Genomic DNA, 13,492 nt, shown 5'->3' with positions numbered 1-13,492 from the left:
AATTACAGTTTAGTTGAAAATCACGAGACGAATCATTTAAGCCTAGTTACTCTATGATTAGCCTTAAGTGCTACAGTAACCCACATGTGCTAATGACAGATTAATTATGCTTAATAGATTTGTCTTGCAGTTTCCTGACGAGCTATGTAATTTGTTTTTTTATTAGTTTTAAAAAACCCCTTCCAACATCCTTCCGACATATCTGATGTGACACCCAAACATTTTTTATCTACAATCTAAACAGGGCCTAAAGGCGCGGCACTGCCGTGCCATGGCGTACGGCGCAGCGGGGGCTGCAGTGTTGGTGGAAGCTACAGCAGAATAGAAAAGGATAAAGAAGCCTTGTTTAGTTCTCCAAAAATTTTGTAAAATTTTTCAGATTTCCCGTCACATTGAATCTTTAGACGTATGCATAGAGTATTAAATATAGATGAAAATAAAAACTAATTACACAGTTTGATCGAAATTGACGAGACGAATCTTTTGAGACTAGTTAATTCATAATTAGACAATATTTGTCAAATATAAACAAAAATACTATTATTCTTATTTTGCAAAATTTTTTGGAAGTAAACAAGGCCCCTTAGTTCCAACCCTCCATACTCAAAATACTGGAGGCTCCTGTCGAGATTTCACATAACCTCGCTCGGCCCTAGATGCAAACGCCCTGGTGCTCACGTACGTTTCAGCTGGCCAAAGCATTAGGTCTTGTTTAGTTCACTCAAAAACTAAAAAGTTTTTAAGATTTCTTGTTACATCGAATCTTTCGGTACATACATGAAACAATAAATATAGATGAAAATAAAAACTAATTGCACAATTTAACTGTAAATTAAAAGACGAATCTTTTGATCCTAGCTAGTTTATGATTGGACAATATTTGCCATAAATAAACGAAAGTACTACAATAACGAAATCCAAAATCTTTTCACATCTAAACGAGACCTTAATCGCTCGACCTCAATGCAAATGTGAAGTGGTCAATCAGCACAACGTCATGCAAACGATCTCGTAAAAAAAACGTCATGCAAACGCGAGCGTTTTTCAAAACATGGCACAACGTCATGCAAACGCGAGCGCTTTTAAAAAAAAAGACGTAGTTGCAGTAGCTTCAGCCTCTAGCTAAGTGTCCTTGCCAATCCAACTACAAAATATTGTTATTCAGATAGCACCCACACTTCTATTTAACAGGGGCAAGGATGAAAAGTCCTAAACGTCAGGTATTTTAGATATTGAGGGAGTATTTTGGTTTGTATTAGATAAATATTGTTCAATCATAAACTAATTAGTTTAAAAAATTTATCTTCTAAATTATAGGTAACTATACAATTAGTTATTTTTATCTATATTTATTGTTTTATACATTTGTCACGAGATTTAATATGATGAGAAATATAAAAAGATTTGCAAATTTTTTTAGAACTGCCTAACGCTCTGCTTGGTTCGATACCTGCCGTGGTGAAAGCAACCATACTATGCTACGCGGGCTCTGTGCAGCAGCAGCTGGTTGAGCAAGTTTAATAATACACCTCACATGCTGGCCGTAAGGTTTCTTGTAGCCTTCTTATAACCCACTTATACAATAGTTAAGTTATTTAATATTGTACATGACTCACTTATCTCTCTCACAAAGTTTCTTGGTTACTGTGTCTAAGCAGGCTATAAGCTTACAGCCTGCTTCTCCTCTCTCTCCTCCACCTCAACATTTAGCAGGATTACAACCCATTATAATACTTGCTCTTACTATACTATGCTACCTACTTTCCTCATTTTTAAATGTATTTTAAATTCTCAAAAATAACTTTAACTAAATATATATTGAAAAATATTAATAACTATAATACAAAATTAGTATTGTTATATAGATATTTAATTCTAGTTTTAATATAAATTTATTTGAGTTTAAAAATAATATAGATATTTTCTATAAATCAAATTAAAGTTATTTACACATAAAATGTGATGACTAACCTATACACTCAACAAATCCTACCATATATGGCAGAGCCTGCAGCGGGCACGCAGGTGCAGCTCTACACCTGCTACTGCTACTTTATTTCCAAATATATGTCATTTTTGCTTCAAAAAATACTTTGACTAATATATATTAAAAATATTAATTATATTAATACAAAATTATTATCATTAGATAGATATTTAATTTTAGTTTTGATACAAATTTATTTGAAGTTAGAAATATTATATATATTTTTTATAAATTAAATTAAAGTTATTTATATATAAAATGTGACGACCACCTTATATACCCTAACACACCCTAACACCTACAGCAGTAGCAGCGCCGGTCTCGAGCGCGGCACCGCGCCGTGAGCTATGGCACGGCAATACTTACCACCTTAGCCATGTATGACCGCTGGTGCGCCACGTTAGTGGCTCTACCACGCCGCCATACATGGCGTGGCAGTGTTAGAGTGTCGCGCCATTGCATATGCGTGGCTAAAGAGGTTAGTTTTAAAAATAAAAAAAAAATCAGTGTTAAAATTGGAAATTGTTTAGAAAAAAAGGGTTAAAAATAAAAATGTTCTTTTTCTCCTATTTCTTCTTGTTGCAATGTGTGTTTTTTGGGTTGTTAAAATAGATGATATACGAATGTTGTAGTAGGATTTTTGGGTTGTTGCAACTGACGATTTCGAGTGTGTTTCATTACCCTGTTTTATGCTGATTTTTGCGTTGCTGTAGTACTACTATTTGAGATATTGAAGTACATATTTTTCAATGGTGCAACAAATAATTTTCGATGTTGCAGTCCATATTTTTAAATGTTGTATTACATGTTTTTTCGATGGTGCACTACTTCATTTGAGATATTAAAGCAAAAACGACTTCTTTTTAGGGAGGGAGTAGGTAGTCAGCTACTTCACACATTAGGGTAACTTTACGCTCTTTTGTTTTTGTATAGTTTTTTGTGCAATAAATCTACCTCATTTTATGCTTGATTAGAAAACCATATGCTGTTTTCAGTTGTATGATTTGCATTATATACCAAATTCTAAAAACATTACTTAATCCACCTAGCATAAATAGAACACACATTTTTTATTAGTATAAATTTAAGAATTAGAGTAAAATCTAAAAAAACAATATGCATAGTATTGATGAAAAAAATCGATATCCCAAAATGAACTGAAAGTTATGAAGACACAAATAGTCATGAAATGAAATTGTATTCAGAAGTAATTATTTTTACTGCATAAACAACAGAAAGTGAAATCATGTTGAAAATTAGGAAGAACTAGGAATTTGAAGTAAAAGAAGAAAACAGTATTCGTTGCGGGTTAGAAATCTAAGTCCCAAACACGTGAAGATGACAATGAGGATCCTTATCACTGAACATGCATGTCAATCATGACATTATATACTTTCTCCATATCCATAAAGAAAGTCATTTTAGACAAGATTTGGGTCAAATATTGTGAATATAAATCATGAATAACTTTTAAGTTGTTGAATGTGAAAACTATATGAATAGATTTGTTTTGAAAATTACTTTCATAAAAGTATACATATACCCGGTTTTTGATACAAACAATGAGTCAAAGTTAGGTTTTGGAGACTCTGTCATTGTCCTAAACGACTTCCTTTATGGGTATGGAGTACAAACAATGAGTCAAAGTTAGGTTTTGAAGACTTTGTCATTGTCCTAAACGACTTCTTTTATGGGTATGAAGGGATTACTAGTTTGTAACGAGACACTCAACCCAAGTTGGTTGGTTGGCACGCAAACTGTATAAATAGAGCAGGTGGTAGAACTTGCCTTTTCCTATGCACTAGTAGTAATATAATTCATTTGCCAAACAAATGGAGACTATAACCACAATAATCAGCATGACGCTATCGGCGCCGCTCTCATACAACACGATCATCCTCGTGTTTGTTGTCTTCATCATCTCATACGTTTCGCTACTTGTTGGCGGCGGCGGCAAGAAATCGGTTGCCAATGCCGCCGCCAACCGCCTGCCGCCGCCCTCCCCGCGGGGGCTCCCTGTCATCGGCAACCTCCACCAGCTCGGCAGCCTCCCGCACCGGTCGCTGCGTTCGCTCGCGGCGGCGCACGGCCCCGTCATGCTCATCCGCCTCGGCCAGGTGCCTGCCGTCGTCGTGTCGTCGGCGTCCGCCGCGCGGGAGGTGTTGCAGGCGCAGGACCACGTGTTCGCCGGCCGCCCCTCGCTCACCATCCCCAGGAGGCTCCTGTACGGCTGCACCGACATCGCCTTCGCGCCGCACGGCGCCTACTGGCGCGGCGCGCGCAAGATGAGCGTGCGGCACCTCCTGAGCCCGCCGAGGGTGCGCGCCTACCGCGCCGTGAGGGAGCAGGAGGTGGACGCGCTGGTCCGACGAGTTCTAGAGCAGGCGTGCGGCGCCGGCGGCGGCGTCGTGCGCCTGAGCGAGCTCCTGAACGATTTCGCCAAGGACGTGGCCGGGCGCATCGTGCTTGGACTGCGCGCCGCCGGGGACGACGGGTGGCGCGGCAAGGTGGACGCGCTGCTGGAGGAGAGCAACGTGCTGCTCGGCGCCTTCCACGTCGGCGACTACATCCCGTGGCTCTCGTGGGTGAGCCACGTCGACGGCACGGACGCCAGGGTCACGAGGGCGTTCGAGAAGATGGACCGGATCCTCGAGGAGATGGTGGACGCGGCTGCGACCAGAGGCAGAGAGATGCCATTGTCGGACTCCGGGGAAGAAGCGAGCGGCGGCGACGATGCTTTCATCCATGTGCTGCTGTCACTGCAGCAGCAGCAGCGGCAGCAGCAGGAGGAGGAACCAACAGCAGAGTGGCGCCTCAGCAGGGACAACGTGAAGGCGCTCTTGGAGGTAAATAATCATGGCTGCTCTTCTTTCGTTGGATCTTGATCCTGAGTCGTCTTGGCATGGCCATGGATGCCTGCACTGCAGGACCTATTCGGAGCCGGGACAGAGGCCACCATCATCGTCCTGGAATGGGCCATGGCAGAGCTGCTCCGGAACAAGGGGGTCATGGAGAAGCTGCAGCGCGAGGTGAGACAAGCTCAAGCTCGGGCTCGGCGGAGCAGCAGCAGCGACATTATTGTCGGCGAACAAGATCTGGCCGGAACAGGAATGGAGTACCTGAGAGCAGTGATCAAGGAGACGATGCGGCTGCACACGCCGGGGCCCCTGCTGCTTCCGCACAAGTCCATGGAGGCCACTCGAATCAGCCACGGCCACGGGTACGACGTCCCCAGCGACACTATGGTGATCGTGAACGCCTGGGCCATCGGGAGGGACCCGGAGGCGTGGGAGTCGCCGGCGGATGAATTCCGGCCGGAGAGGTTCGTCGGCAGCGGGGTGGACTTCCGGGGCCACCACTTCCAGCTCATACCGTTCGGCGCGGGGCGGCGGATGTGCCCGGGCATCAACCTCGCCATGTCCGTCGTGGAGCTCGCGCTCGCCAACCTCGTGGCTCGGTTCGACTGGGCGCTGCCGGGGGCGGAGCTGGAGCTGGACATGGAGGAGACCACCGGGTGCACCGCGCGGAAGAAGGCTCCACTCTGCGCCGTCGCCACTCTGCTCCCCTGATTCTCCCATTGCCATCATGCGCCGTTTATCATGCACCTGATGACTAGCTGTCTAGCTCAAACACACAGCCCCAAATTAAACTAGACATCAGTGTTCGCCACAGCTGACTCTACGAGTCAAAAGTTTCGAAATCTCAGAGTCCTGCTCATTAGTTATAGTAGAAAACGAAAACGAAAGCTCATTTGAATTTGAATTGTTCAAGCTACTTAGGCGCCGTTTTCGCAAAGTGCCAACTCGCTGACGACTGTGGCTCTAGGAAGACGTAACCGAGCATAGGAGTTTCATGGAGATGAAACTCCTCTCTCGTCTGATGAAACTCCTTCATTCAATAACTCTGCCAAGTCAGCAATTTTGCTTCTGTGGCACCCTATTTAATGTGCATGACACTTTCATGAAACATGCATTGAGACTGGCCTTACATGCATGCATGGATCCATTGCTCATTCATGGTAATCCTGAGAGAGGGTACTGTAGTGTGATTGCATATGAGATGAGATTTCCCTTTCACTACTCATCTCTCCCGACTCTGGAATATTGTTGGCCCTGTTTGGTTGCTTTCGGTAAAGTTTAACTTTTGTCACATTGAATGTTTACACACATGTATAAAGTACTAAATACTCCCTCCATTTCAGGATATAAGGCATGCACGTATTTCAAAATTCAAACTTTGTTATCTTTGACCAATAGTTAGTCTACTAATGTAAAAAAAATTATAGTACAATCATGGTAAGATTAGAATTGCCTTTACAAATACTTTCTAATGAAACATTTGTTGTTGTCATAAATTATATATAATAGTATAAATTAACAATTAAAGTATTATTTTGAAGACCACACCAAGTCAAATCGTGCCTTATATCTTGATGAGACGGAAGGAGTATAGACTATTTAAGAAAAAGAAAGAAAGACTGAGCATATACTATATTGATATTCAATTCTAAGACTAGATTGTCATCCATATACCTAGGTAAAGATATCCTTCACCACTTGCTCCAAATGTCGTGATGCTACCATAACTGTATCCTAGAACTCCGGACTCTGAAGAATAGCCAACGAAAGGACCTAGTGGGAGATTATAGAGATAACCAGCAAAGGAGAATCGAGTTTTTTTTTTCTTTGCAAAAACAAAATTATTTCTGTGTAAGGTCTTTTTAGTTTCCAAAAAGTTTTGTAAAAATTTTTAGATTTCCCGTCACATCGTATCTTATGGCACATGTATGAAGTATTAAATATAAATAAAAAGAAATAACCAATTGTACAGTTAACTGTAATTTGTGGGACGAATCTTTTCAGACTAGTTAGTCTATAATTACATAATATTTATCAAATATAAACAAAAATGCTGCAGTATCCTTTTTAGAACTAAATAAGGCCTAACCAAATAGACCAACAAGATTCATTCCCCCTGCTGTGCAAGCCTGCCACAAGAGCCCGCCAGCACAACACAAGTGGCCCAATGCGAGGTCGAGCTCGCGAGAAACCAAAGCCGATTTGTTTCCTAGGCTGCAGGCTCATGGATGCTTGTCCGTGTGTTTTAAGTCCGTGATTGGTCTACTCCCTCCTCGTAATATAATATATTCTATAATTTTAGGACAAATTAAAACAAAACACCAAAAAATATGTGCCCTTACTTTGTTTCCAAATAAAACGTTATCATCAATAAGATTAGTGATGATTGGTTGATAAATAAAAAGTTTTAAATACAAAACTGGTTTCTGACTTCTGAAATGTCATATATTTGACAACAATTTTTGAATACTAGAATGTGTTATATTATAGGACATAGGGAATAGGCAAAAAAAACAAGCTACCTATGACCAGGCGTATCGAAGAAATGTTTCGAGGAAATTACGGAATCACAACACTGACGGGCCTATCGAAGATCCAGCTAAGCGGAACAGGCGTGGGCTTCTTCTGGGCCTGTGCCGCACTGTCATGGGCCTTCTTCTCCATCCTCCGGATCTTGTGCAGCAGCCCGCACACGTAGTCCCGTGCGCGCCTCCCCACGCCGGAGAGCCCAGCACATCTTAAAATACATGTATGTTATTTCTATGATTTACAAAATTCAAATTTTGAGAAGCTGGAATATTCATCTCTAATACAAATATCGTGTTGACATATTTCTTCTATACAAGGCAACTTTTTGTGAAAGAAAAAACATATTTGTAACTGTCAATTGTTTGACAACTTTCTAGTTCTCATTGGTTCTAAATTTCACCTAAAATGTTATCTATTATGCCTTGCAGCATGATCCCAAAAATTATCAAGACTGGTTTTGCAGCAATTCATCTGATATACTTTTTCACTGCTGGTCCTGATGAGGTACTTGTTCTTTTCAGTGCAGCATAATCTATCCTTTTGTTATGTGTTGCTAAAACTGTAAAAGAAGTTGTAATACAAAGGTGCCTATCTTATATTGTAGTATGTTTCATGTGCTTTTCATTGAACTTTAGTAATTTCTTTCACTATTTTGAATATTTTTGAAAAGTTGTGCAAATAGTTGAAGCTGAAAGATCATTTCTATGTGCACTTTTCCAGTAAGAGAATGTGATCTGAATTAGCTGGTTGTGAATTTTTGTTCAGGTAAAGTGTTGGCAGATCAGACGTCAGACTAAAGCTCCTCAAGCTGCTGGTGCAATTCACACTGATTTCGAAAGGGGCTTTATATGTGCTGATGTAACCTCTGCTATTTAATTAAGTAGCTGATATAGTTGTTAACTATTGTGATTTGCATCAGCTATTGGTTAAACAGGACCAGATTTTGGATAGCTGTCCTACTTGATGACCATTTTGATTGTTTGTGAATCTAGATGCTTTTAGAGTTACTCAAATTGACTTCTTGGTAATTCTGTCTGATACCCATTGTTTATCAGCAACCCCTCCATTTTTTGATGTTCATACAGTGCACACTTTTAGAAGGAAAAATACAAGATAATACATGCCCATTTAAAAATCAGCAATGGACCAATTAACTGATTTGAATATTGTAGCATTTATGTATATACTATAAATGAGGTATGGCTGTGGCCGTAGGAGCACTTAATAATATGTAGTTGCAGGCATGTCTTCTAGAAAACATATAGCATCCAATTCCCGTTGACAATTTTTCTTTTACCTTGTCATTATAAATTGGATGTATGCTGATGAGGCCAGTCTTAGAGGCCAGTCTTTTAGCATTGTTTACTCTAGCTCTATTCATGTTTGAACAGTATAGTTTCATATATATATGATTGTTACTTCTACTTTTGTGGGTCAGGTAATGAAGTTTGAAGATCTGAAAGAACTGGGCAGTGAATCTGCTGTTAAGGTTATACTCCTTCCCCAAGGACATTCTTGTCAAGTGCCTATTTTGAGTTTCTGACTTGAAATTTTGAATGTGCGAACTGTACCTAGGCTGCTGGAAAATACAAGCAGGAGGGGAAAACCTATGTGGTTCAGGACGGGGACATCATCTTTTTCAAATTCAACGTGTCTGGTGGCGGGAAGAAGTAAAAATATATATGAAGATGATAGCATCAACAGTGTATTACATCTTACCCCCGAATTTCTCTTTCAACAGTGTGTTACATCTTGCCCTCAATTTCTACATTTTTGAGGTCGGTAGCCAGTAGCCATGTTCCCTGCACGGTTGTATATCTTGTGCTTGAGCTCTCGCTGTTACCAGAAGCTTAGAATCGTCTCAGTTCTGTGGTTCGCTTTTGCCTTGTTTATTGTGTGTAAGCTGGTCTAGCTGCAAATGATTTTCCTCTCAAAAGAAGACTACCATCTGCATATGACAAGCAAATTTATGCAAGGATTTAGTTGGAAGTCAAAGCATTTTGTTCTGTTCGCTTTAGGCCCAGGGCTTTGGATCTGATGATGTATTTTGTCAACCTCAACAAATATGTCAATGGTCTCTATTTCAGTGCATGCAGCACAATACACGCAAAGCGCATATATCAATGGTTTCATGCAGCAGAATACACGCAAAGCGCAATTTTTTGACAAAAAAAGCGTAGTTTTTTTTTATTGCAAGGATATGACACAAACGGCACACAACAGTGAAATTTTTCGAGGAAATTTACGGGATCACGACACTAACGGGCCTATCGAAGATCCAGCTAAACGGGACGGGCGTGGGCTTCTTCTGGGCCTGGGCCGCCCTGTCATGGGCCTTCTCCTCCATCCTCCGGATCTTGTGCGGCAGCCCGCACACGTAGTCCCGCGCGCGCCTCCCCTCGCCGGAGAGCCCCGCCGCGAGCTCCTCGACGCGCCACTGCCGTATGAGGTGCTCCAGGATGCCGCGGTAGTCGGACGCCGTGTACACGCCGGTCTGCTGCGCGGCGGCGGCGTAGTGCGCGTAGAGGTCGTTGTCGCGCCCGTCGGTCATGAGCGCGGCGGGCATGGTGATCCGGCGGCGCATCATGTACCCCAGCGCGCGCACGGCGGCGTCCGGGTCGACCTCGAAGAGCTTCCCGACGACGCGCGTGTAGGCCGCCTCGTGCCGCTTCTCGTCGGCCATGATGGCGCCGCAGACGCGGGCGAGGACGTGGTCGCCGTGCTTGCCGACGAGGCGCGCCGTGTTGCCGTGGGAGACCGCCGTGGCGCGCTCCTGGAACGCGACGTAGATGAAGCCGTGGTAGGGGCTCCGGGCGGCGTTCATGGCCATCCCGGAGGCGATGAGGCGGTGCACGGTGCGGTCGACCTGGCGCATGTCGACGCGTGCCGAGAGGTACATGTAGCGGCTGAGGACGTCGCCGTGGCGGTTCTCCTCGGCGGACCAGCCGCGGATCCAGCGCGCCCAGGCGGTGGCGTCGGCGCCGGTGAGGTCGCGGACGGCCTCGAAGCGGTTGGGCACGCTGTGGTACGTGGGGAGGGCCTCCTCCGTGATCATGTTGCCGACGAGGCAGACGAGGTGCGCGTCGGGGACGCCCGCCGCCCGCGCGCGGAGGTCGCGGCAGGCGGCGTGGAAGCCGTCGTCGCCCAGCGCCGCCGGGTCAGGGAGAAGGTCCGACGGCTGCCACGCTTCCTCTGCGGGCTTGAGGAGAGGGAGCACGTGCGCCTCCGCCCATGGCTCCAGGTGCGCCAGCACCTCCAGCTTCTCGGGAGCCAGGTACCCCATCCATTCCTCCTCTGCGTCCTGCTTGAGGACGACAGGCAGGGCGGCCATGGTCATGGTCCCGTTGCCGTTACGACTGCTCCTGCACCTCCTGCACCAACACGTTCAAATGACATGCATGTTGACATACTACATGAGAGTGCACAAGGTTTAATTCGTCCTACACGATCGAGACAGTATGGCGCAAGGGTTTCAGTGCTAATTTCATGTCCTAATTTCGAATGCTGCCATGCGTTTGGAAAAAGTGTACATGTTGAACAGTTTCGTATCTATGAAACTCTCTCTACTCTGTGAGACTTTTATCACCTCTCTTTTTTATAAATATAGTGTCATGTTTGCATATTTAATGTCTATTGAAACTTTATGGGTCAATCTCAATGGAAGTTTAGAAAACATTTATTACGAAACTATATATATGTATATACATTATATCTAGATATATAAAAACTACTTGCTCTATTCCAAATTATAAAGACGTTTTGATATTTTTTTAACTTTTACTGTGTATCTAAACATAATATAAACCTAGATGCATAGCAAAAGTTATGAATCTATAAAAGCTAAAACGTCTTTCATATAGGATGGAAGGAGCATGGGCAGATGTACATATAGTAGATAGTGGGTGCAGCTGCACCCACACAAGAATAGAAAAATAGTGATTATAGCTAAATTTTCATCATATTCGCACTCTTAACATAAAAGTCTACGCACCCACAAGGCAAGCACACCCTTTTTGAATTTTCTCTAGCTCCACCATTGGGAAGGAGTATTATCTTGAAAAGAAGAACTGACTTTTGAAACAGAGAGATCTAAACAAAAAATTTAGAACAAACTTGTTGTAATGAGTCACATAAATTAAATCCGTTGTTAGTAGATCGGTACATATAACGCATGGAGAGTGTATGTACCAGTTGATTATCCGTGGGAGGGCGTCTCGTGTTCTTGCAGATGATGCAAGTTTGAAGGAGTAGTAGTTTTGTATTGTATTTGCTGATTCGCAGGGCACTCCGTTTCCAGCTGGTATTGCAAGAAGTGTTGTTGTGGTTGCCATCTCTCTCAAACTTTGTACCTTGCTAGCACACTATGTATGTGTGCGAATTGAAAGGATGTGGTGGTAGCTACTAGATGCCTAGATTGGGGTTCACTGAGATGTGCGGCATAGGCCGACCGTGGAGGTCTATATTTATAGAGCAGGGATAGATAGAGCGATGACCTAGCTAGCCACATACATCCACCTCGCTGATAGCTAGAAGTGTGCGGAGTCACACTGTAGCTTATTACTTAAGGGGTGTTTGGATGACCGCCACACTTTACCAGCCCAATTTGCGGCGCGCCACAGATGAATGGCTGTTGTTTGCTTTAGCATTTAAGTGTGGCCGCCACAATCTTTTGCAGTTCAAAAAGTTGTCGCAACTTAGGCGGCCATTTTGATCGCCACAAGTGAGTTGCCGCCACACTGCCCGTGGCAGTGCATGGCTGGCATCCAAACGCGCTATTACACCGTCACCACCGTGGCCTGGTACAATACAAATCGGTTGTCAGTTTTAAATTTCTAGCTGGGAAAAACAAACCTCTTCACCACTATTCTGTTACTTTAGTGAGTTGATACTTAAGTGTGACAGCAATATTTCCGAGAGACCGCAGAACTACTACTACACAAATGATCTCGTGAGCTCCTAACCTTTAGATTAATGGAGGCAGATACAATAGGATGCATGCCGCCTCCGTTAATCGTTGTCAGGGCCCGTAACTGAGCGTCTATCTCGGTTAATGGTTAACGGAGGCGGTCACCGTATGACAACCGCCGCCATTAATACCCTGTCAACGGAGGCAGACGCTTTATGATAACCGTCTTTGTTAATGTACTAACCAAGGTGGCCGCCTTTTACACGATCACCTCCGCCGTTAATGGTCTATTCGAACAGCTAAAGTCACCCGCCTCGGTTAATAGATTAACAGAGGTGGTGCTGCTAAGGCAGCCGCTCCATAATAGTCTATTAACAGAGGCGACCATCCTTAGGATGCGCATCTCCATTAATTGCCTATAAAGGCAGCTCCTAACCACCCCCCATCGTACTTCCACCACAAGCTCACTCTTTCAATTTGATAGGGTTTGAGCTCTAAAACTCCAAAAAAAAAATCACCATGTTTGTAGGGGATTTTGCTATTCGATTCCTTGGAGGACACCATAGAAGAGCTATGCGCTCCCAAATCCTTATTTTGTTCTCTTTTCAAGTTTTGGGTGATCTAGAACTAGATCTAGAGAGATGATAAAACAAATCTTGTTCTTCATTTGCTTGAATTTCTTTGTAATGCTGCTATACTTATGTTTTGTAACATTAAGGTTGTGTTTGATTCAACTTAAATTAAGGACGTGTTTGGTTCATCTTTTGAAAAGTGCTTTTGCTAAAAAAAATGCTAACAAACATGTAGAGCATGAAACTACTTTTTCCAGATGTTGCAGGATAGCATCATCTCATAATATCCATCCCAATTGTTCCATCCAATTCATAACACACACCACTACAAAAATGTTCCAGAGATGGTAAATTTTATTTTTTGAGGTGGTTGAAAATGGCACCTATCTCCAGAAATAGTCAAGAGGCCCAATATATTGGATGCAAGCTCAAAGCCAGCCTCTAGAAACCAATCTTCACTGGCATGCCTCTTAAAGAAAGTCTCCTCCAAAAATAGGTCTATTTTCAATGACGGTTTGTTAAGATACGTGCCCATGCAAGTAGATTCTCAAAGGTGTTACTTATGAGAAACCACCTTTGTAAATAGTTTCCACACAAGTAATTTTATATCCTTTCTAAATGAAGTCGAGTGTGGACAAAT

General features: G+C 43.2%; 3 protein-coding genes across 3 annotated transcripts; 2 read left to right on the top strand and 1 right to left on the bottom strand.

Moving 5' to 3' along the window:
• LOC8071157 (cytochrome P450 71A1) lies at nt 3,806-5,774 on the top strand. The gene is made up of 2 exons (XM_002445145.2): nt 3,806-4,833; nt 4,915-5,774. The coding sequence occupies exons 1-2, from the start codon at nt 3,820-3,822 to the stop codon at nt 5,554-5,556; spliced, it is 1,656 nt and encodes a 551-aa protein (XP_002445190.2). The 5' UTR covers nt 3,806-3,819; the 3' UTR covers nt 5,557-5,774.
• Nucleotides 7,781-9,051, top strand: LOC8071156 (obg-like ATPase 1). The gene is made up of 4 exons (XM_002445144.2): nt 7,781-7,878; nt 8,140-8,232; nt 8,813-8,863; nt 8,950-9,051. Exons 1-4 carry the CDS (start codon nt 7,792-7,794, stop codon nt 9,046-9,048), a joined length of 330 nt encoding a protein of 109 aa, XP_002445189.2. The 5' UTR covers nt 7,781-7,791; the 3' UTR covers nt 9,049-9,051.
• On the bottom strand, nt 9,533-11,831 carry LOC8071155 (acyl-[acyl-carrier-protein] desaturase 7, chloroplastic). The gene is made up of 2 exons (XM_002443958.2): nt 11,563-11,831; nt 9,533-10,745 (listed from the first exon to the last, which is right to left on the bottom strand). The coding sequence occupies exons 1-2, from the start codon at nt 11,703-11,705 to the stop codon at nt 9,617-9,619; spliced, it is 1,272 nt and encodes a 423-aa protein (XP_002444003.2). The 5' UTR covers nt 11,706-11,831; the 3' UTR covers nt 9,533-9,616.

Source organism: Sorghum bicolor, chromosome 7 (assembly GCF_000003195.3).
Source record: "Sorghum bicolor cultivar BTx623 chromosome 7, Sorghum_bicolor_NCBIv3, whole genome shotgun sequence".
Lineage (NCBI taxonomy): Eukaryota > Viridiplantae > Streptophyta > Magnoliopsida > Poales > Poaceae > Sorghum > Sorghum bicolor.
This window is presented reverse-complemented; position numbering and strand designations above follow the sequence as displayed.